Genomic DNA, 25,756 nt, shown 5'->3' with positions numbered 1-25,756 from the left:
TGCTCACTAAAATTTGTACATAACTGATGCTGACCTCAGCCTGCTGTCACCTTTCCTACTGCAGTCATTAAACTCATTAAACATTCCTCATGCTGCTTGTTATTCCAGAGCTGTAACACAAATACTCACCATCAAGGAATCACCCCCATTCATTTACCATTCATTTATTTGTCTCTGTTATTTAAGTGAATCACACTTTAGCCAATCTCCAAGCAGTGTTCACAACAAAGTCTCCTACTTCCAACCTCCTGAGAAGGTTTATGGCTGTGACAGACATCACTCACCAGGCACCTCTCATGTGTTCCTTAAATAGAATTTTGTCTTGCTCCAATGGCCACGTGATTTATCAGCTCTGTTACTGAGACTAATTAAATGATCAACCTCAGATGACAAATGGATACTAAAAGTGCATGCCCACGCTTGCCCATGCACACAGGCAATTTATCCTAATATCAGAATTCATACCAAGAATCATTCTCTTTTGTTCACAGACATTCAGGATTCTAAAATGGCATAATGTTTATAACATGTCTCTGCTTAACTGCAGGTCTATTACAAAATAACAAAACATCCAGGAATACTCAGAAAGTGAAAAAGTTGGAGAACTTAAAAGTACACATAGTGGAAAGTCCAGAAATTTCAGATTTTTATAACAATAAGTAGTTGCAAAGATTTCATAAGTTTAGAGAAAAGATTTGAGTGAAGCAACAAAAGAATTTATGCACAGTAAGCTTTAAGTTAACTTTCTTCTATCAGAGAGGGAGCTATTTCTTATTAGAATGCATTTCTATGAGGATTATATGTAAGAACAGAACACAATTTTAGTCACAGATGTAGCACTGAATAACCTGATATCCTATCATAATCTACAATACTGTCTTCCTGAAGGTTCCTTAATATGCCTAACAAAATCTTTTATGGATCACTATTGTTAGACAAATACATTTTGAATGAAGAAAATAAGGCATAAATTGGGGTGCATTTATCAACAACAAAAATAATATTGATTTACAAGCTATTCAAAATGAGTCAAGATATAGAATTACTCCTTCCAGTTAGTGGGAGAGGCAGTTTGTCAGCTTCTGTCCTGATGTGTGATGAGAGAAAGATGAACAATTACAGGCAGATAAACCAGAACCCACACCAAGGCTGAGGTTCCAGAGCTTTGTACTTACACACAGTATCAGTACTGAAACAGGCAGATCTGCAGATACACACTGAAGAATACACTAAATTTATCAGGCATAAATAATTGCAGTTTCTTAAAATACGTTACATCACTATCACTCAGGAAACCAGAACTGCAGAATAATGCAATTGAGCCAAAATGTAAATTATTATTAAAGTTATCATTGTGACTCTGCACAACATTTTCTTAAAGCAATCCATATCCAAGAATTTTTTTTTTAAATTATAGTATTCTCCATTGTCTTACATATCAAGTCATTATTTACACACAGCCAGAAAGTATAAATGGAGTGTATGTATAAAATGCTGCAATTTTAAACTAATATATCAGTCACTGGTTTGAAAACTCATCCTGCAGAACTGTAATATGGCTATTTAACATGAACAGAAATGTAAAAACCAAACTTCAAAATTACTGTAACTTTTTCCAGAGCTGAATAACCAAATAAGCATAACTCCAAAAACTTCAAGGCCAAGTGGTGAATGGATGTAAGAATATAATCAAACTCCATTGTCTTTTAGTAAAACAAAGTCAGACAGTAATATGTTCAAGGTTTCCATTTGAGAATTGTTTCTGAGGTTTCTTTAACAATATTGCGAGGCTCTACTCAGCAAAAAGTTAATGCTCTTTGACTCTAGGCCAGAACTGTATCTGTGGGAGTCACTGATCAATCTGACAACCAGACTTTACAAAACTGTCAAGAATGGTTGTTTTTCCATAAAAAAAAAACATTTCTTTCCCTCATCCACCTTTCAGAGTAAACTTTCCAAATTCCTGAGTCACTAGGAACTCATTTAATTCTTGCAATTACTCTTATTTTGCCACCAGCATGTTACCACACTGAAATAAAACATCTTTGCATTGCACTAAGGATATTCTCCAAATAATTCCTGCCTGTTGAGCAGCAATCTGGAGTTCTGCATAATGAAGAATGCTACATAATCCAGATTTGTTCCTAAACCAGGCCACCTATCAAGACCACTAACACATTTCAAGAATCAAATCTGACCTAAGACCTTACTATGCCCTTAATTGATCTAAAAATTTCACAGCTAGTCATCAAAAAGACACCTGGCAACTAGAGTTATTCTTAGATTCTGTAGCCCTTTGAACCAATAAATATATAAATATATTACTATAAATATACATTTATTCACCACATATATATTGCTTACCAGATAAAAATTGAAGGATTATGGTGTACACAGATCCACTCGTTGTTAAAGAAGATAAACCTGACCTTGAGCAACCAGGTTACTGCACTTGCACAGAATTCATTCTCAGAAAATCTCAGATACATTACTAAAAAAGATCTAGGCTGAACAGGGAAGCCCCTCATTAAATGTTTATGGTACATAATTTTATTACTTTGAGACATTTGTTACAAATACCCAACCTTCATGACATTGTCTCAGTGACATTGTCAAAACCTAAAATGGATATAGAGGGAATAGAGGTAAACACACTGAAAAACAGAGGATTTAATATTTTTTTCATTATGTATTTATTCTACAATTTTATAAAATACTAACAGTTTGTATTACCTAATGCCTGAAAGGTAATTTAACTGGGTCTTGAGATTCCTCTGGAGAGTTTACTGTAATGGCATCTAATTTGAACTGCACTGAGAAAAACAGTTACACAGTTTTATATTATATTGCACAACCATGCCTTGAAAGAATTAGGCACCTATATAGCTAAAGTTTCTATCAAAGGTATCATTAGAAGGAGCCACCAATGCATCTGACAATTATTTATATCCAGTAGACAAAGATTTATATAAATAAACAAGAAAATTGCATTAAAAGTTTTGTCATGAGACTGAGAGATTGGATTTTCATAGAAATGCTTTACACTTCCTTCTCCCAGGAGGAATTGAATGTAATTTTACAGACACTAAAATCCATTTACACTGCAGACACTTACCTTCTATTAATTCATCATTAGAGAAGGATGTGCTCTCTGGCTTATGTTATATGTGCACAAATTCTTTATAAATTCTGTTGTGATGTTTTTGGGGGTTTTTTCATATCCAGGAATAAGTTAATTACAAGGAAGACTATTTGTTGCAAGATCCTCTAGAACCAACCACAAGGAGCACAGTGGCAGCAGTTCCCTAAGGTTTACACATCAATCAGTAGAAAATAGTTCATAAAACCATTCACATTTTTCAAAGGAATTTATGGAAATTGTATTTTTAATCATGGAAAGCTTTGTGAGCACTGAAAGGGTTTTGCATAGAAGTTTTAAAGGTAGACTGATGGAGTCATGCACATGACCTCCACTGAACTGCAAAGGCACTTCTTCCCTCCCCAACTCTAGATCCACGCTAATGGTTGCAAAGACACATATACAAAAAATATTGCTGCCCCAGACATAAACCCTCTGTATATGATTGAAAAGGAAAAAAATATTATTCAGCTGGAAGAAGGCTGTCTTTCTGCAGCAAAGACAAGGATTATTTCCCTCTTCCTCCTTCCAGACTTAAATTTCATTCAAAATTGTCACTTTTACAGTAGCACCCTCATTTTGGCTTAGACTATTAGAAAAATACAGCAAATATGAGAAACAGAGTAGCATGTATATATAATGTAATTTTATTTTTTAATGAAATGAAGTTTTTTGTTAAGTTTATAGTTTAATATATTCAGTTATTAAAATGGAATAGTGAAGCTATATTTACAACTCCAAGGCAAAATTACCCCCAAGTATTAGTTCAGCTAAATTACTTATTGCAAAGTATTCATCGTGCAGAAAATTGTTTATGGACTTTTCTGTAAATTACTATGTTTGTCAGCTACTGACACATAACATACCATTCTTGATATAGGTTGAGCTTTATTACTTCAGTAAATGAAATTCTTGTGTGTTTTGGTTTTTTTTAATATCATGTATGTCCCAGTTAATCTATGAGAAATTACTTCATATTCCAGTGATGCAGGGTGTATGGGGCACATCAACCAACCAATTCAGTAATGAAGATATTCATTAGCCAACAAAATTGCAAAAGATCCTATCAAAAACACATCCAAAACTATTACTTTTTGGATTATCTTTTCTCTGTCTGCCAAGACTGACAACATTTCCTCTACCTAATCACCAACTTAGCTACAGCACAATACAGAAAACTGTCAAAGATGCTGGATTAAAAAGGAGGAAGAGTTATTGGGCTGCCAACAAGTGCCCCCAAGGGAAACAAAAACAGTGCTCTGCTTCACCACAGACTACCCAGATATTACAGTAATCAGGCAGCATGGAACAAAATGAACAGCAGCAACAAAATTAGAGTATTTGTTTTTTCCTGTTGCCCTTTATGCTATATACATATGAGTAAATAATGTTTATTTGGCATTTCCAACAAGGCTGTGGGTCACATCTCTTAAAGAAGGTTTTCTGCATTCCCCTAATAACTACAGATACCTGTGATCATGTTCTGGATTTAGTGATTAAATCCTAACTTACAGGTGGACCGTTTCGGAAATAAAAGCAAGCAAATGATCTTTGCTCACTCCAATAGCACAAGACACGACATGACATCTGCTGGAGAGTGCTGGAAGTGATTAATATTGTTTGCTTTGTGGAGGGGACAGATTCCAGACTCCAGCATGCTTTGTAATCGTGCCTTTTCCAGCAATTCCAGCACACCTTGCTCCAACAACTGTTCTGCAACTGCTTCTGGGTAAGAATCTCACATAGAGAAAATGCATTTTTCACCCTGATTAATTTATTATATGCATACATGAATGAAATAGCTGACCTTACTATTTCTCTCCCAAAGGTCCCAGAGAGAAAAGAGCACACACAGTTGGACTGTCAAGCAGTATTTCACAGAGATGAAAAAAGCACAAACTCCCCCCACATCACAAAACTAATCAAAAACAGATTTCAGGTTGAACACCCTCAAGGAGGTCAAAGTTCAGTCAGACAGACAGAGCTCACCCTGGAACAGTTACAGCTGCCATAAATTCATTTAATGGAACATTTCTGAAGAATACATACCATGAATAATTTCAATGTATTCATTTTGAAGTTTTTTTATTTCTGTACCTTTCACTTACATTGGCACAAAAAACAGTTGAGTTCACACAAAACAGAAAAGCAGAGAAAATAGTTCTGTTGCCAAAAACATTCACTTCTTCCAGCGATAAAAGTACAAATATATTAGAAATGCAAATGCATTCACATCTGAAAAACTAAGACTGCTGAAAATAAAAATGTCAAAGCTGGTGATACCCAAAAAATTAATTTCCTGCTTTGTTTTGTGGGATGATAATGACTCAAAAAAAAAGGAATATGAACCTGGACTTGTCTGTGATATAGGAAGTTTACTAAATGTAGATTGACCTGCAAAAGTGGAAACCTAGAAAACTGGAGACTAGCAAGAAGACATCCAAGGAAGGATTTTGACATGAATTATCATTATTTAATAGAACACTGCTGCTGGTATGTACATGGTCACTCTTTATACCATATGGTCAAATCATTCATTACCATTACCTTTCAATTTGAATTAAGCAGCATTTGGCCCTACTGGCACCAAGGCAGAGAACAAAATCACTCAGTTTGCAAGTCCACACTAGTCAGCTAGTCCAATTTTATCTTCTAGCATGTACATTGTCCCATTTTCAAGCCTTCAACAAAAGGAAAACTAAATACACATATTTACATGTGCTGACAATTTTTAGCTGCCACTCTCCTGCATTGCTTCAATAGATGGAGCCCTCCTGGCAAACACTGTATGGCCATAATATCTGGATACTATCTGCTTTAGATTTAAATGCCATGATAGAGTCACAAATACAGATTTTCTTTGAAGATGTTCCTGCTCAGGAACTTCTCTGCAGCTGGGAAGAAAAGCAGAATTTCATCTTTGTTGCCCTAATGTACCTTCTGCCTCTGTGCACAGGAATGCAATACATAGGGACAGAAGGTGAGGAAGGCTACAGAAATAGTTTTATCACTTTCAAATTAAACATACAGACAAGATAAACAATGGAAAAATTATGCTATTTCAGTACTAGAACAGTGGTTTTAAATAGAAAAATGTGTTTGTGTAAACACAGTTAAAAATATAGTTAATGGAAAATATGAAAAATAATGATTATATTTAATAGTAAAAATACATTCTTGAGCAAGGAAATCAATAAAACCGTATTTCTTAAGAACTTGTATTAACCTTCTCAGTGACCCATTGCCTTTCAACAGCTCCAATGATTACCTCTGAATTTTCCCTTCTGTCAGCAAACACACAAAGTATTCCCAACTTCCTCCAACATTGCTGAAACAACAGCTGGGCAATAGACAGTAACTGGGCCAGGCCAATGGGCCATGAGAAATTCATGTTTAGAGAGCTCATGCTGCAATCCTGCCCTTAGTAGGATAATAATTTTTCTCCTTTTCATGTAATAGTCAATATTTTATGAAGATTTTAGGAACCCAGTAATTCTCAGGCCCCCTCTAATTTCAAAACTGATGGAGTTGGCCTCAGGTTTCAAATCATTGGAGAAGGAAGGATTAGCAAATGAACAGAGAACAACTGTAGAAGTGTTGCCCCCTCAGAAACCAGACTAAAACATGAAGAAATATTTTTTTCCATCAAGCATACAGTAAAATCATACATTAACTCACAGATTTCCTGACTATAAACATATCCATATACTATGAACTGTAGAAAATTTTCTCATGGATACATTAATTTTATTAGTGTATCTGCAATTACAGTAATTGTTGCTTCTCTAATAAATCAGTGTACACACTGTAATACAATCAGTCCTTGGAGAGAAAAATATTTGTCATATTATTGCAAAAAAATTACCTTGTATTTTAACATCTTCTTGGTATAATTGTGCACCCATAAGATTTTATGAGCGACCTTTCCCACTTGGCACTCAATCACAATGCAATCCTGAGGCAGAGGTTTCTTCCCTATTCCCTTAAGACTAAAGATGTTCTGTGTTCCAGCTGTAACATTTCTCAGAATAAGCCTTCCCTACGACAAAGAAAGGAGAAAAAAAAAGTTTCATTACCGTAAAAGTCCCCTTTGGCTGCCAAAGCAACTCCTTTAGTTTATTAATCACAAATCCAGGTGACTCAGAGTGCTTACAAGAAAGGGCTCCTATTTTCTTTCCTAGTTCTTAAATAAACCCATTTCTAAACAGAGAAGTAAATGAGAGAACCAAAACCTTTCATTTTCAATTTTTCTAAACTATGAAATTCAACAATATAAAGTTTTCATATTTCTAGGTTTTCTATTTCTTGGATTTTCTTTGAAAAAAAAAAAAAAAAAAACATTTCCAAGAACATATGATCTCATGCCTCCTTGCCTATCATATAATATTTAACTTTGATCATTGAGTGTTTCCACCTGTATTTCACCTGTCTTCTGAGCACAGCGTTGAGCCTGGAGAAAGGGAGACTCAAGGGAACTGCACTGCTCTCTACAAATACCTGAAAGGAGATTGTAGTGAGGTGGGGATGGGTCTCTTCCCTATGTCTCAAGTGAAATATTGAAAGGAAATGGCCTTATGTTGTGCCAGGGGAGATTCAGATTAGACATTAGACATTAGAAAGAGATTTTTACTGAAGGAGTGGCTGGGCATTGGAATGACTTCCCAAGGAAAGTGGAGTCACCATGTCAAGAGGCATCTGGATGTGGCACTTGGGACATGGTCTAGGGGTAACTATGATGGTGTTGGGTTGACACCTGAACCAGATAATCTTGGGGGGTCTCTTCCAACCTGGATGATTTTGGGATTCAGCTAAAATGTTCTCCATAATAATTTTGTCATCAAAGGATTCAGAGCTTTTGGCTTTTAATAATTTTATAATACTGGATGCCAAAACTGCATTACATTTGGTTGGTAACACATGCAGAAGGGTTACTTAAGCTTCAAAGAACAATTTTTTTTCATCTTTGGCAGTTCACATATTTCAACAACAACTTACAGTCAAATTCTCTCAGCTGGGGACACAGACAAAACCACAAATGCAGCTTCTTGCTAAAGGTGTTATAGCCCTTGCTCTGCTCATCATTTTAGCATTTGGAACAGTGGCTACTCTGATGGCAAAAGCAGCTGTGAAACGGTGGTTTAACTTGATAATAAAGTACTCTTCACATAAATTAATTTGTGCTGTAGGCATGCAATGAGAATACTAACTAGTTATTAAGGTAATGAAAAACTATTAATACAAGCATTTGAATTCAGAATATCAATGTATATTTTTGTGATAAATGTTTGGAATATTTACAGAAAAACTGCAGGATTGAAGAATTTCACAGAAATCAATAGAATCAAAGAATATAATAGAAAATTAAATAGACATGAGAATATGTGATGGGGAAATCTATCATAACTAATCATAAGGTTTACAAAGTTAGTTCATTTGTGTTTTTACTTCAGATAGCAGTAAATCTTACCCTTCCTCTCTCTCAAGCAGATGCTTTAATATTAGCAACTGTCTAAACACTTTCATAATTTGGATACTGGTGATTAATTTTATTGGTGAAAGCATCCATTTCAAATGTTGAAACTAATTTCTCTCTTACCATTATTACACTCTCAGCAACCGGCTTGAACGTGAGAGGATACTGAACTGTTTCACCTACAGGCACATTTATTACAGAAGGGCCATGAAAACACTGTCCTTCCAAAGTTGCTTCAAATCTCCAGTCCTCACAGGATAAGTTACTCTGAAAGAAAATCAAAGATGTAAATTAGATTATGCGTTTAAATTTTTTAATGTGCATTTCAGCTTTCACTTGCAGCTACCACCACATCAGAGCACAGTACTCATTTTCTCCAAGTACTGGCTCAGAGTGCCTTTGGGAAGAATAAAAGCAGTGTATTTTAAAAATGAAACAAGCTAATGATAAATCTGTTATTCCTGGCAGCCAGAGGTACAGAACCCCTACTTTCAGTAGCAATACTGTCAGCAGGAATACTCATTAGAAGAACATGAGCATGATCTAGCTAATGGTCAAGATGGAATTTTTAAGTATCATTTTAAACATTTACAAGTATCTTCATGGTGCTGTTTAATGCTTGACAAAACTGTGTTCCTATTCCATCTGCAGAAAATCTTGGCCCGCCCCTTTGAAGAGCTGATGTGGTGTGCTGGCAGATATTGCCTCATTTGGCCACTGACATTGTTACAGGATCAGTCTTAGGAATTGAGAACTCCATCACCAAAGGAGAATTTACAGCCCTGTGTTCTCAGAATCTGCTTTTTCAAGAGACAAAACTACTTTAAAGAATGCCTGTCTTGAGCAGTATGAGCCTGTGTCTATTGAAGAAACATGTTTATCTTGCATCCAGATGTGTCACAAAACTGCTTGATGATGGTAAAAAGTGAGACATTTCATAATATATGCTTAGAGGCTGCCTAAAAATAGTAAAAAAAAAATCATCCTATTCAGCCTCCTGCTATTCGAAAGAACCAAGTGACCAAACATCCAGTCTGTAAAAAAATAAAATAAATAACACTCATCTGAAAGATAAAATAAACTGTCACTCATGAGCTAATTCATGCCTTGTCAAACAGAGAAGATTAATCTCATTTGATCTATGAGAAGAGGAGGTAATCTGTTGACCTATAAAGGTCTTCATCCATGGAGAATTGCATACAAATATCAGAGATAAAAGTGGATTTCAGGGAATAGAGATGATACTTCAGTCTTTGTTTCTGTCTCTGAAAGTCTCAGAATCAAAAAACCTGTGGTCATGAGAGCTAATCCAGAGCTACCCACACCTGCAGTACCATGTATCTAAGGTCTGATTAATATGTATGATTAATGCTTCAGTGTTACTTGGCAAATTTCCCAGTAGTCAAGGTCTGTGTGGAATGTTGAGGTTTGTGTAGTGCCTCAGTTTTACAAAAAACTTCCATCACCATGTCTCCAATTCTGTAATAACAATGACATCATCACTGGTAGAAAATACAAAAGAAAAAAGCATGATGTCCTCATGCCAACGATAAAATGAAAGGGGAAAAAAGACAACAAAATTTTATTTTTATTATCATGCTTTTTTATCTCCACAATATCAGGAAAAGCTTTATCCATCTAAGAACCAGCTGGCCAGGTATAAAATTGTCAGGTCATCACTCTCTGCTAATCTAACATTTTAAAATTTAGACAGAGGAAAAACATCATCAGGATTGGCCTAGGTTCTGGAGGACTGTGAAAATTTGGGTGCTTATGTTGTTTTATTTTCAGTGGTTTCTAGTACAATTGGTATCAGATGTTTCCTTTATCTACAGTAGTGATGATTACATCAATATGTAACACAAATATTTCTTCTTAATCTCTAACACAAAAACTTGTCATCTGGAGAAATGTAGTTGACAAAAATGGTCACTGTGAAATTCCTTTGTAACAAATCCTTCTAACATGGCATGAATTTGTCTAAAAGTGTCTTCTAAAGGAAAATATTAAGGACAACCATAAACATTAGAAAATTGAAAGAAAATATTTGTTACATTCTACTGACTTATACTTGTTCATTAGTGGCTTTAATTAATTAATCATCTAATTCCTTCAGGATCTCTGCTTAATGGAAAATCTCATCCAAAGCCTGTCAAGTGAATTAATTTAAACACAATTAATGCTGACGGAGTCAGAATCTCCTCACAGGACTGCAGGTGGTTCAACCCAAGGTACATAATAATTGTGTTGGACCTACACCTGCAGAGTGTGAAAGGCAGAGATGGAACAGTTACATTCATCTCATGCTTGAGAAAATTATGGAAACTCCAACAGAAACCAGTCACAGATCTCAGATTCAGCTGGGCTCTTACTCTGTTTCTGTCACTAATTCACTGCATGGCTTTAAGCAAACCAGCTGACCACTTCATTTGCTCCATTAGAAAGTGTTCCACCTAACACACGTTAGGACTGTTGGTTTGCTTGTGTCTGTAAAAAGTGCTTTGAGCACTAAATATTTGGTTTAAGAAACTAATTTTAGCAGACTGAGTAACTCCAGTTCCACAATGAGCATATATTTTTCCACAGATTATTAATAAAATTTAAATGACAAATACAATACTGCTAATAAAAATATAAAAATATGGGAAAATTTCTGGTAGTTGGAGAAGCTCCAACTAGAATGAGTAACATAGAAATGTAAAATATCTAACTCCTGAAAAGTGAACACTCTGAAGTGAAAAATAAATCCATCAGAAGAATAAAGCAAATCTGTTTAGAAAGTGTCTGTTTAAGCAAGGTAGAAAATCCCCTTTTTGTGTTATGTATCAGTTGTTTTTAGGCTAATGTAACATTCAAAATAAATCAGCGTTTAATACATAAATTAATAATATCTTAAAACTTGTATGCAAGAAGAGGTAGCACTGTAAAATGTATTTTCTTTTTTCCTTTCTGAGGTACTAGTTCCTTGTCTATTCTCAATATTTAACAGAGAATTCAGTAGGATCTTTCCCCAGATATTCAGTCATCTTGTTTGAATCTGCCCCCACTCTTTTGACTGCAAAATGTCAAAATAATTTCTCTACAAATTAGCTCAACAGTATTCCTTAGTAGCTCTACAATCAAAAGTACATGGACAAAACTGTAGTTCAGACCTCAGGAAATATTTTACTGGTTCTATCTTTTAAAGAATCTTTATTCCTTCTCTCACAGCTTAAGTTCCTTCCCTATAATTTTTGTTGTGTTTGTTTGTTTTGAGCTTGGTTTTTTGTTTTTTGGTTTTTTTTATTTTATTTAAGTTCTCTAAAATTTGACCAATAATTTTCTGAGAGAGATGATATTGCACCCATCTCTGCTCTGGTCTTACTTCTCATTTGCCAAGGGTTTCATACACAAAATAGATATGATAAAACTATACACGATATACTGGCTATGCTTACCACATTTTTTTGTAATGTGGTGTGTAATACACACTGTAATACAGTTCTTTTATTTTATTCCTCAGCATATCTTTTTTTCTTTTCTTCAGTAATAGTGTAGTTATTTCCTAAATTAAATAACGACTTTTCTCACTTTCACTGTGATAACATCATTAAATAATAGACTAACAATTTTCAGAAGAAAAATATCAAAATTAAACCCATCAGACTAATAATTAACTTGAAGTAAATTATTTTTCTCCACAGGTTTTCTATTATCTACAACGTGGGCTTTGGGAAATAACACTCAAGTCAGTATTTACATGCATTTCTGCATTTCAGTACTGCAAATTTTAACAGTATTGATCTTAATTTAGTTAGCAGCAGTAGAGTGAACTTACAATTGGAATTTCCTGAGTCACCATCTGGTAAGCTGGAGATAGAAATTCGAGCTGTGCATCGGCCTGGTCTGCATTCACCACACATTCAACCTCATAGACACGAATGTCACAGGACGACTTCAGAATAACCTGACAGTGGTAGCAACCAGCATGCTTAGGAGTGAATTTTAGAGGAAACTCAACTGTATCAATTCCACCTAAAAAAAAAAATATTAAAAACAAATATTTTTTTTCCCCTATATATAAAAGATGTATATATATTGTGGTGTGGTGTAAAGCTTTTCAGGAACACTGAATTCACAAGCAGAATCTGAACAGGTTTCCAATAAACTGTAGGAGAGTCTCCCCAGCAGTATATGCAATAATTTCCAAGAAACAACAGTTTTAGGAGAGTTACCATATAAGTTAGTTTCCAAAAAATGGTATATCGAAGCATGTAAGCAATATTTTCTAGTGATTTTAGCAGTGCACAGAGAGAGTTACTTTAAAATGTCTCTTAAATCTAGTAGTAGAATTTAACATATATGAATTTCTTTAAATATTTTTAAAACTATACAAGCTACTACACTTTTGTCAATGGCTACCATCACAGATACCAGTGACAGTACAGTATATTTGGCTGAGAACCCCCAGCAACTACTGAAATTGTGTTAAATGTAGTAGTTCTCCTGACAGTTCATTAGACATTTTTCTATGCCAAATTTTGGAATGAAAATGTGAGTTTCTAAAATCATCAGGGGTGTCCAAGCTGAAACAGATTCATGGAAAGTCCCATTTTCCCAATCTGCAGCACACAGGGAAAACTCCCCACCGTAATCTCTAGGGCAAGGAAGAAGCAATACAAATGCTGTCCATCTTTGAACAGAGCCAGGTCTAACAAGTCTGCTGCAAAGATTTCCTCCTCTCTTCTTGCTTACAGAAAAGATCAGACTCTTCCACAGGATTTTAAGCCCCTTGGTAGCCCTTGCAGGACACATTCCAAAGGAAAAAAGAAGGCACACGGGGAACTCCACTGATGGACATAAAGAGTTCCTCAGTCCCAAGGGTCTCTAAGAAACCTGAAAAACCACATGAAGACTACAGCTGTAAAAACTGGAGTCTTACATGTAACAAAGACTGATTTCTCTTCACTATTTTACAAGGCTAGAAACTAATGCCTAAAGCTGGAAAAAGATGATAAAGGAAGTCACAGACAACAGAACCTTACAGATAAAACTCCAAACAATGCGATTCTCTCTGACGGGGAGCACCAAACAAAGTCTTGTGAAATTTTCCCTTTTCTCCTTCATTTGGCTTATTTTCTGATGGTATGCATGACAACTGGATTCAAACTATTCTGATATCTTCAATGACAACAACTGAATTTTGAAAGTGAAATCAATTTTCATTTGCAATGCTGCTCATTCTCTTCCACCCAGCAGCGCTCCTCATGTATTCACATCTCACCTCTGAAAATGAACACCTAACTGAAGTTTTCTTGTGGCTTTATGTCATCACTGTGTCAAACATCACTATGTTTTTTTCCACAATAAAAGCTTAAGTTCAAGAGACAAATCACACAGACTGACATATTCATCTTTTAACATTACTAGACTATCAGAAAGATTACAAATTGCACTTCAGGGTTAACTCTCTCTGAAATAATTCATTTGTTCTCTTTTAAAGACAAGATTAATGGCCTGGTAATCTTTTAATTATTACCAATATGTCCTATTTTAGCATTGAATTATTATCCCCATGGGCTATCTTCCACAGAAATAAACTGAGTTTGTCAGTTATGCATTCTTCAATCCATCAGTACAGTCCCTGTCAACAGGAATTATTTTAATATTTTTAAATAAAAAATTTTCTTTAAAGTACACATTTTAAATACTTTAATTTCAAGTTAATGTTTAAATCTGTACTTGAAGAAATACAGTATACCAAAAGATCCAATATATTTCTGTACGAATTCTACTTTCTTGCACTACATGGAAATTTTAGTTATTAATAACTAGGGTTATTTTTCCCTGAGTGGGACCCATATTTGAAATGCACACTTTCAAACAGAAATGTGTCCTATAGAAAAATTTAAAAAGAAAAACCATGAAAAGTACATTCCATGATTATAATATTTAGTATGGCATTACTTTAATATTTTTATCTTCTTATGCATTTAGAAAATACATTTTAGAATAAGTCAGTTGAATAACTTAAATATTATACTCAATTACAATGAATCAAAAGGAAAGCAAGTAAATTGGTTACATTTATTCAATGTGCTAAGTATCTTCTGCAGTCATACATGGTCCCTCCAAATCAAAATAACTAAAGAAATCATTTGTCCACAAATCATAGGTGAAGACTGAATTTTTTCCCTGCAAAATGTTTTTTAAATACCATAAAGTAAACTGGGCTTAAAAATGTCTCAGTTTAGCATGTTTTGTTCTCTCAGTCTCATAAGACATTCAACAAAGATTAATTTAAGTTTATAGTCAAAGATTTAATCAACATAATCCATAGGGCCACAACTGGCTTACCTAACAATTTCTGAGACAAGAGTGTCAACAGTAAGTCATGGGCATAATTTGTTTAATTCCTATGCAGCAGGAAGCAGAGTCTGAATCCATCAAAAAGAATGATGCTGCAAGCATTTCCTCAACAGTGAAAAGCCAGGCAGAGCAATGCAGGGGTTTGCTACAGTTTCCATCTCTACACAGGATTTTTATTATTCGACAGGGAAGCATTCCATGTGAAATAAGCTGACACTTTTATTTTCTAGATTTATGTCTGACAAATGCCTACAGGAAACATTCACTTGATCATGTTGGGCTTTGTTGTGAGACAGTTGTCAAAACAGAGGCATTTTCAAAAACTAAACTTTTAGTGTGCAATTTTACCACGCTTTGTTGGAAAACTAAATTACAGCAAACAGGCACTGGTCATGTCCTCTGGCTACTGCCTGGCATTTTGTGTCATTTATTTATTACAAAACACAATCTGATCACCAGAACTAACAAAGTTCATGTCCTCTGGTTCTTAAAAATATTACAACTCGTCATTTTAAATCTGCCTGAATTCAAAATCCTCTAACTGCATTATCCTACAAACAGTACCTTTCAAAGAAAACTAATGACAGTTGTTTTGACATCAAAATGTAAGGAAAAACATATTCTGTAAGGTAATAATAACGGCCCATAGTAATCACTGTTTAGCCTTCTTACAAATTGTGGGAGGATGAAATGAGTAAATATAGAAATGCTACTCTTCCACACCACAATCTGTTGTCATAATTTGTGAAGGTAGGAAAGTATGGGCCTTCAGCAGTTCATCAAATAATTGCACATTAGCTTTTATTCAGCAATGATGATTCTATCTATTTGGAATTTCAAAGCTAAATTTCTCACTGAACTTATCTCAGTCTCTGACACTATGAATGTGTCACAAACAGCTGGTTGAATTAATTTCAAGACTGAGTTTGCAGGTATGGGCTCCTAAAAGGTTAAATAAACAAACATAATTAAGAATCCAGACTTCTCACTTTTGCTTATATATTAGGTCTTCAAATGGGCTCATCTGAATCAGAACATCACTCAACACAGTACTCGTGAAAATGCAACTGCTCTTTTATATCCCTTATTGAGTGCTGAAAAGTTTTGAAATTTTTTTGCTACCACTGTGTATGTTTATTTATGATTTCCTTTCACTTTATCTTAACCAAACACATTTGCAGGAGAGTTCCTAAAAAATTTACTAACTGGTTATTTGTTCCTTTTTCTGTTTAAATACAGTATAGCATTACATATCTAAATAAAAAGTGAAATATTCTTAATCAGAAAAGGAAGATCTACTGGGGAAAAAAGAATGAAAGGTTTTAATTGATCTAAAATTTGATTTAAATTAATTAACCTAAAATTTAATTGATCTAAAAATTAAAATGGAAGACACTTTTTTTCAATGTCTTGTTATGAATACTCAGCAGTTGTGTTTTTGTATCACGCAGAAGCCAGTGAGGAGCTGTGTGGCACTACAATAAATTAGTTGTAGGGAGCTGGTTGTTTAATAATCATTGTCCCTAATATTTATGAAAAATACTCACAGACACTTTAGAAACAAGTAGTCACTACACCAGTGGGAAATGCTGCCAAGTTTACTTAATACAGCTTTAAGAACCATGACATGATGGTGTTTTCTTAAGCCATTTGATGAATAGCCCCTGCTGAAAGGGATTAGCCAAATTATAAGGAATTTACACTGATAAAATAAGAGTATAATTCAAAGACTTGATCTAAAATTGCAACACAGTCAGAGCTAAGGTCTCTCTAAAGCACACACAAAATTTACAAAAAACATTCAAAACTGATTCTGTGTGACTGGAAGGCTAAACAAAATTTCCTGAAAACAAGGAAGAGAGCTCAGAATGATTACAAAGACTGCACTGAATGCATAAGGAAATATTACATGGAGAGAACATCAAAACCAAGTCTTTTATATTACTTACTGCAAAATAGTAAGTTAATGCATAATTAGTAATGAAGGCTTATAGTGAAAAGATATACTAAGAGCTAGCTAGAGACTTCTGTGGTGTGGTACCTCTCTTTTTTCAATCTAGATTTCTCTGAGGAAAGGTTTTCTTTATTAAAAAAAGAGAAAAAATTAAGTCAGTAGTTGCTTTACCAAAAGACACAAAGAAGTCTGAACAATCTGAATAAATTAACTGTAGGAACAATTATTGAGAAAGTAGAAAATATCTAACACTTCCTGACAATTCTGTAGAGAAAGATTTCTCATTATTCACTGGGTAGAAAGGGGTGAAAAAAAAAAGAAAAACAAGAGAACTCTTCTTGGATTTTCTTTCTAAGTGTAACAGCAGGGAGCCAACATTGTCAAATCCTGTAGGAAGAGGCAATAGAACTCTAATATTAGCTTTTGATACTGAATCCAAATTAGATAGCACAGTGCAACAACATTTTTTCATTGAAAATTAATTGTGAACTTTATTAATTTATGGACAGTTTTGATGTGAAATAGTACAACCCAGCCACCAAAAAAGGGGTCTTAATTTTATATTCAGACCTAGGTTTTTTATGTTTATTTCTATAAACATAGGAAAACCCTAAACTATATAGAACGTCAAAAAGCATTCCCAGTACATGCTTGCCATAGAAAAGCTCAATAAGGCACATGCTAATAAAATACAGAAAGTGCTTATCAGGACACACTTGTTCAGGTGCATCTCCATATGAAAATTAAAATCTACCACTACCTTATAGAACTGCACACATCTATCATAACTGATGGAATATATTTATGTATTTATCATTTCATGTTGGGATTTGGTTATTGTTAAAAGGTATAAAATAAGGTATTGATATGTTAATACTGAAGTGTGCTGCTGCAATGTTTAGAACAGCAACTGCTGTCAATCATTTACTCACATATATTTTCTTTCCTTTTAAAATCGTCTAGTCCAAGGGTACTGCTATCAGGTTTCCTGCTAATAGCCCAAGTGGTAATCTAAAGTCATTTCAAGGCAGAAGATTGAAAAAAAAAAAACAGCCTGAAAAAAGAAAACCAAAGAAACAGGAAGCCTTTCTTATAAAGTACTCGGGTGCTGCGGTATCGATGAACTGTCACGGGCAGCTCTGTCAAGTGCTCTGTCTCAGGAACTCCTATGTTTCCATTACTCAAACCAATTGTCAGTCTCACATTACAATGTAGAAAGGCATAGCCTAGTCCAGAAAATTCCAGAATTTCCTCATTCTAGGATAAATCCTTATTTAATAGTAAAACACTATTATTAGATGTTTCTCTTAGCATTAGAATTTCACTAAATAATTCTTATATTAAGCTCTAACCTAAAATTTAGAGCAAAAGTGTGTATCTTAGGAAAGCTTCCACTTTCTTCTTTAAAAGACTGAGTGTTAGAAAGACTTTTGTTTCTCTTGAGTTTGTTTGTACTTTATAAACCTCTCATTCATATAATTTTACAGGAATCATAAATTGTTTCATTACAAATCTCTGTTTTATGTACAAAATGCTGTGCTTTCTGCACAGAGCACTTAAGAATCTTCACAGTCAGACATATTTTCCCTTTTTAAATAGCTACAGGTACCCTGAAAGGAACCTCTTTCACTCAGAGATCACAGAGTCATCAAGGTATTCAATCTTTCAAGACCTTGAAAATAACTATAGAACTTGGCTGAACCCTTCCTCATTTACAACCTTCGTTCTGAAGTGTGGAACAAGAACTGGATGTGCTGTTCCAGTATTATGTTCTCCTTCATAATACAATAACAGCACTTTTCAATACCTGCACTGTATTTTTTTCAGTTATGCATTCAAGGATCCTTGTTTTTCAAAATTTTACAACAAATCCTTTGATGAAAGAACAAGGGGGCTGATGTCAGAAGAACACAGAGTGGGAAGTAGAGCTGACAGCTTCAGTTCACACTGTGAGATAGGTACTCTGCTGCTTTGCAGATTTCTAACATTTTGAGAGACATGCAAAAAAAAAAGCTCTTTCCCTTTCTACCTATGTTATTTCATCTTTGATATGTAACATTATTTAGCATAAAAAACACATTGTTCAAAGAAACCAAACTGCATAAGAAGTTGTTCTGCTTAGTTAAAACTTAGTTGGAGCTGATTTTCAGCTGATTAATTGCTGAAAAGACAAATAGCACTGACTTTTCCACTAGTTTTCACAGTTCTGCTCAAAAATCCACAGCTATGTCCTTCTTTCCTAACCACAGTGGGTATTGTGCTGCTGGACAGGACCAGCAAATATTCAGCAGAAAAAATGCTTATAAAAGCTATTCAACTGAGATAATATAATAGCTCTGACTTACCAAACATGGTCCTCACCTGCAGGAAGAGCATACTCATTTGCACAGATACAATTTTGTAAAGTAAGACTGCATGGCAGGAAATCTTAAATAATGGTAGAAATTATAAACACATACATGCATTACAAAATCAGTGACACCGGTAAATAGTTACAGCTCAAGTTACAACTCTGAGCTATAAAAGCTCTCTATTCAAAGTTTCTCGTGCTTTCACCTTCGAAGGAACTTGTCAGTTTGGTGAAGCATGGAGATGGTTTTGGATGCTACTTCCCTATTGCTAAAATTTGGAGCCATTATTTTAATCCCACTTGACATTTTATCCTTCTCATTTTTTCTTAACACTCCTCTAAGAAAAAGGCAACATATTTCAATGTTGCAACGTTTTTCTATTATGCCTAACATGACTTTCTGAATGTTCAATCTACCATTCTTTGGTTTGTAAAGCATTGCAGTTTTACTGTCAATTACCTTTCTCCTGAGCTATATATGGAGACTGAATTATTTCCCAGGCTATTTCTGATGACAGAGGGAAACTAAAGCTCTTAAAGATCCCATTTGAGACAAAGGTGAACAACCACCATGGTGTGTGACATGATCCTCTTACATACCAAATGGTTTAGCATGCAGACTCTGTAGAATTCCAAATTTGCTTGCGCTAAAATTCATATCTGGTAACTATATAAGAGTTCCAACTAACTATTTTCATGAAATCTATGTCATTCCTAACTCAACAAAGTCTTTATAAAATCTTTTAAACTAGTGAAATGTAGCTAACATTGTGCAATAACTACTGGTTCCTAAGGATCCCCTTTCTGATGTCTCCAATAATGAGTGAACAATATTTTCTAAAGGTTTGCAGTCTTGGAAATGTATCAGTTTAGATCTATCCAAGTATGCAGTATGGGTTTTGATCAAGATATCACACTTGAAGTAAGGTAAACATACTGCACTCTTTTTATCTATTTGATCTGTAAACAATGACAAAAATGTAGTAAGTTCATTTAACAAGATCTATTTTACAAGAAAATGTTTTGAGAGGCATTGAATTTTTTTACCTTCTAATTCCCTGTTGGCACAATTCTAAAAATATTGGTTGCACACTTCCTGCTTCTGCAATCTAAGAAATTCTGATCTGAAGATTGATTTTAGTCAGCTTGCATCCACCTTTGTTTTTCTTCATAAATCTAAGCAGTGTCATTTCTTCAGAGAACCAGCTACTCCCACCCCGAGGAAAGCTACAGCCATGGCTAAAATACTGCTGCTTTCTCAGACAATGATGTCAACATTTTCAGATGAGACCAATGGTTTGCCAAGGACCACCAGCCAGGGACTTCTGTCACAATACTGGGTTTTGTTAGAGCCTGTAAATTCTCCTGTGTTTCCTCATTAGTGCAATAAATACACTGAATCAGTTGGCAAAGTCTTCCTACTGAACAAATATTTGTTTTCATGCTGTCACATGATTATCTCAGCTTCCCTTTCTGGATGTTCTTTACCTCATCACCTCTGAATTCACTACAAAAGCCCCGTTTATTTCTCTGCTCATCTTGACATTTCTATTTCCTCATGTAACTATAAACCATCCTAGAAAGAAAAAATATATATCAAAAAGATTGAGTACACTCTGGTATGATCTGACTTTACATTGATTACTCTCCTCTTTCAAGTATTTGTTTAATATCCTTTCATGAATAAAGAAACAGCATGAACTGAGTAAAATAACTACTTTTCCTCCCTGTAATGTAGTTAATTTACTACATTCCTTACTATAATGTAGTTTATTCACAACATTTTTTGTAGTGAATACAATGCAATTAATATTGTAAATTTTTCAGCTATATTCATTCACATTTCCACTTCTAAAATAATTTGAGCAGTTCCTAAGCAACAGTGATCTGCCAGCTGGTAAGTTAAGAACCTTTGTTATGAGACCATGATGGAGATCCTGGCAGGACATCAGATCTCTGTGTGCAGAGTTGGTTCTCTTTCCCCCAGCTGTTATTCTGCTCTTCTACAGCATAATCCAAAGAATCTCCTAAAACACTCATTGACTTTTTTTTTAGTTCACCTCTACACTAATTATGACACAAACACATTGTTATTAACTTGACAATGAAAGAGCTTCAGCTAAGCTTTAAATATCCTGCTGCACATGACATGTTCCAGCCTTCAGCGTTAAATCTATTCTAAAACTTCCGCTGACTGCCCTTGTAGTCCCTCACCAATCTTGCTTCTAATACTGCCATAACTACTGCTGCCATCTTCCTAAAAACACACCCTAAAATGTTTTATAGCAGTTAAATTATATTTCAGTTAAAGTATCTCTAACAAAAACTTCTTTAAAAAAAAAAAAATAGATTCCTTTTTTTATTTCGTAACAGAAACAAAAACACAAGATATACATTTAGCATCAAAACAAACACCATGAAAGCACAACTGATTCCAGAGACACTTGGAGAAGTGAACTGAAGAAATATGCAGAAGGACTACATTGATTAAGAAAAGAACTGATGAAACAAAACTAGATATGGACTATGTATAATTCAAGTTTCTTCAGATTTACATGAAGTTCCCCTCAGAAACTCATTTTCCCCAGACTCCAGCTATCTCAATGGCTCAAGTTGTTTTGAGTTTTTTTTAAGAAATGCAACCTAGAGTGCTTTATAGGTTTAAACAAAGCATTTTTAAAAAAAACCAACAAGATTTCAGTATAAAATTTAAGATACTATAAAAAATTAGAGACAACAGAGTGACCAAAGATGGCAAGGTCACTCTGAAAGGTACTGCACTACTGTTCATTGATGTGGGACATCATTAGCTGAAATCTCCCTCTGACTGACTGAGGAGGGCAAAGAAAAGAAAAGTGATATGAGTGGCACAATTTGAACACAGAACAGTGCTGGATGAGAAGTAGAAGGGAGAAATGATAAATTCAGGATCTGTCAGATAAGCAGACCAAATTAATTTGTCTTTTAGAGCAAGTCTCCTGTGCTTGTGTGCCTTTGAGAAAACCAATAAACAAATGGCAAGTGGAAAGCACTGGTTTGAGCTAATATTTAGAACTTGGGTAGTGATGAGAAAGGCAAAGTTGATCAATAGTTGAAAGGAAAGAAAGATCATTTTCTAGATCTACTCAGGGAAACCTTAAAAATAAAGATTATCTTGGCAAAAGAATACAGTCAAATTCATCACCTTTAAGACTCTTACCTGTTTTCTGAGATGCAGGACATTTGTCTGATGAAGTGTCCAAATTAACTCTGGCTGAAGATAACACTGGAATAGAGAACTTTTTAGGAACTTCAAAGAAGTGTTTCATGCTCAGTTCTACACTGTAATCCACGTACTTCATCTCTGACGGGCGCTTACGAGGTTTCAGAAGTGCGTGTCTCTGCAATGGAAACAGAAATGTGTACAGATGAACAGTTGTGTAAAATTTTCAGGTTAAGGAATGTAAAATTGTCCAGGCTTAATTCTAAAACTGAATTAGTAATTAAGAAACTTACATAGCAATTTTGAGTGAGCCTTCAAAATAAAAAATACATTTTTAGACATCATCTGAAACATTTGTTTAAGAAAAATGCATTTTGAAATTTACAGTAAAACCACATCCTACCCAGAAAAAAACTCGGCTAGCCTTTATGCATATGCAGGACAGGCAAAAAAAGTAAAACAAAAAATTAAAACCATAACAAAAGAATAAAAAGAAAAATATTTTGTATCAGTGGTAGAAAGATGCTTCTTCTCCTATTTCATAAAGTTTCTGAGTAATAAGAAGCATGAAAAAAAATTATTTTGCTTTTTGGCAAGGAATAACTATTAGCTAACTGATATCTAATTGTTGAAAATGCATTTCAGAAATTAGGGCATTTAGAATCAATTCTAGAGACGAGTTAGCTCTTCCTCTTAGTAAAAAGCATTTCTAATCAACAGCATGAAACATATTAGTAAAGGATTAGCACAGTATATTAAGGCAAGCTCAGTATAGGCATCTGAACCTCTTAATGAACTTAATTTGACTCCTGTAAGATACCATTGCAAAAATACTGCAATGATTTAATACACTGCTTGCTCAAAATTGCCTTTTTCAATCCAATAACACACTGTAATTGCAATGCTCAAGAGTAATTGTAAGCTGAACAAATTTTAAACCTAGTAATGTCTTTTTTACAGACAAGGCTTTGAATTAATGACTTTTGTGAATTATCTTGAAGCAAATCCAGGATGAAGATAAATATGAAAATATTCATGTTTTGCTAAGAAAACTGGTTTATGCTCAAAGTCTTTTGCTTTAAAATACTGCCAGGACTGCAGGTATCATAGTACATATTTCAGGAGGCCAAGGAATGCAAATCCACTGTGGGAACTCAAAAACACAATTTAAAAGGAAAAGCAAATGTTCTTAAAGATTGCCATTAGGTGTAAGATGGTCAAATTACTGTTTAACTCAACTAGGTTTGGGTTCTGCTTTGGTTTGGTGGTGGGGTTTTTTGGTTTGCTTGTTTTACCCCTGTTTTAATACAAATCTCAAATTCCCTTGCTGGTTTTAGAAAGTAGACCCATACTCTGACATTGCTTTGTTTTGACCATTAATCTATCCTTCCATAGTGTCAAGATAGTGTTAAAAAAAATGTACACATGGAGTTTGGGAAGCTGTTAAGATTTAGTTGTTAATATAGATTTTTTTTGGCACAATAAATATAGAAACAGATAATTATTGAAATTTCTTGTTCTATGAAGAGCAACTGGACAGATGTATTTGACTAAAAAATTCACAGCAAACCAAATTGTTAGGATAGTTCTTCTATTACTGTATTTGCACAACTTGTGCAAATTTAATTTGCAGAAGGTGCAGGAAAAATTGAAAATCATAGCTCACTGATTACTCATTTCTGTCATACAAGACTGGACTCTGACATTACTCTCAAACACACACAAAATTAATTAAAAAATCAGTAGGTACAAATAATTCAATTGCCATTTAAATTGCAATAAAGTTCCACTTCTCTCTGATAGGAATGAAATGTCAGAATACTTTGCAGTGGAAAAAAAAAATCATTCTAACTTATAACGGGAGGTTCTGAACCAAAAGAATTACATATATTTACTAGTTTAAATTTGACTTGATCTTCTGCATAATCAAATATAAATTTATACCCAAAAATTATTTTCATAACTAGATTATTTTCAAACACTAAAATAAAAATCCAACATGATTATACAGTTTTGTTAAATTTTAATTGACAAAATAATTTTAAGATGACCTTTCCTGGCGCACTGAACACAATTTAATTATAATTATCTTGAAGAAATGTCTTATTATTTAAAAATTCACTGAAAGACTTTAAGATCTTTGTTCATGTTATCTCATTTTTAAATATGTTAGGAAAAGAATCCAGTTGGTTAGTATTACATAATCTATGAAGATTTAAAATATTTGAAATGTTCATAGATTATGATGATGAAAACATTTTTAATGAGAGACCTAGTGGTAAAAGAAAATTCTGCAACCATACACAGGACTAAACTTTGCTGCCTCATAGGCTAGCATTTCCAAGAGAAAACATCAACACAATTCAGATGAATGTTGCAACTGCTCCAATTTTTAGCCTTTTTGTGGGCAGTGAGCGTTAAATAGAATTTAATATTTTTTAACTCTCATGATCAACGCAGATATAAGGCCTCTCTGTGGCAAAAAGACAAATTCCAAGCACTTCTACTTCATCAACCTGATGGTTCACAATATTCCAAGTGTGGAAGTCTTATTATCAGCTAAGAATAGTATTTGCATTCAGTTACCAGGATTAATTACTTTCTTAGAATATTTTTTTAAAAATTAATGGAGGATACATAAAGCATCAGAATTAAACTTGATATTTTTCAAGGGCTTTTTGACTTTCCAAGGTATTTTCTTAGAAGTACCATCTGCACTTTGTATGTGTGAAGGGTGACAGATTCTGTTACAGGGTGCTGAGGCACCTCTTTCTTTCCTTGCATGTTACTGTTCTTCAAATCCTAATTTAGCACCATTTCTTCCTTCCAGAAATTAACTTCTAAAACTGGTTCTCATGAATAAAGAAATTTATTATCTTGGTCTCTCAGAACCCCTATGATCAATGGTGTTTGCCATCTCCCTTAGTCCCATAGCAAAAGGTAAATGATGTAATATAGAAGATTGGTCTCACTTGTAAATTCAGCAAATTGAAATCTGACCACAGATCCTTTTCAGAAAAGTTCATTCCCACTCAAACATATCTAATGCAATTTTTTATTTCCAGTACCTTCTCTGCTCAAGGACACCATGATTCTTCCTCAAAAAAAAATCCACACCAGTTTTTTTTTTAAAACAAATTCTTTACACTGAGCTTACAAATTTCCATAATGATACAGAAGAACACAAAAAATCCTTCTTGACCCCTGAGTGCCTATGAAGAGCACAAATTCCAAAGATACAAGCTGGACAGGTGTAGGATGAGACTTTGCCATGTGAGCCAAATAGCAGA

The 25,756-nt window shown here is 34.3% G+C and overlaps 1 protein-coding gene across 1 annotated transcript in view; it reads right to left on the bottom strand.

Annotated features, from left to right (window-relative positions):
• Positions 1 to 25,756, bottom strand: part of CFAP47 (cilia and flagella associated protein 47) — a 262,195-nt gene that overhangs the window by 131,831 nt on the left and 104,608 nt on the right. The window contains 4 exon segments of the mRNA XM_058829276.1: positions 7,005 to 7,178; positions 8,736 to 8,879; positions 12,430 to 12,626; positions 22,464 to 22,644. Of these exon segments, the coding sequence (XP_058685259.1) occupies positions 7,005 to 7,178; positions 8,736 to 8,879; positions 12,430 to 12,626; positions 22,464 to 22,644 (696 nt within the window).

The sequence above is a fragment of the Poecile atricapillus genome, chromosome 1 (assembly GCF_030490865.1).
Source record: "Poecile atricapillus isolate bPoeAtr1 chromosome 1, bPoeAtr1.hap1, whole genome shotgun sequence".
Lineage (NCBI taxonomy): Eukaryota > Metazoa > Chordata > Aves > Passeriformes > Paridae > Poecile > Poecile atricapillus.
This window is presented reverse-complemented; position numbering and strand designations above follow the sequence as displayed.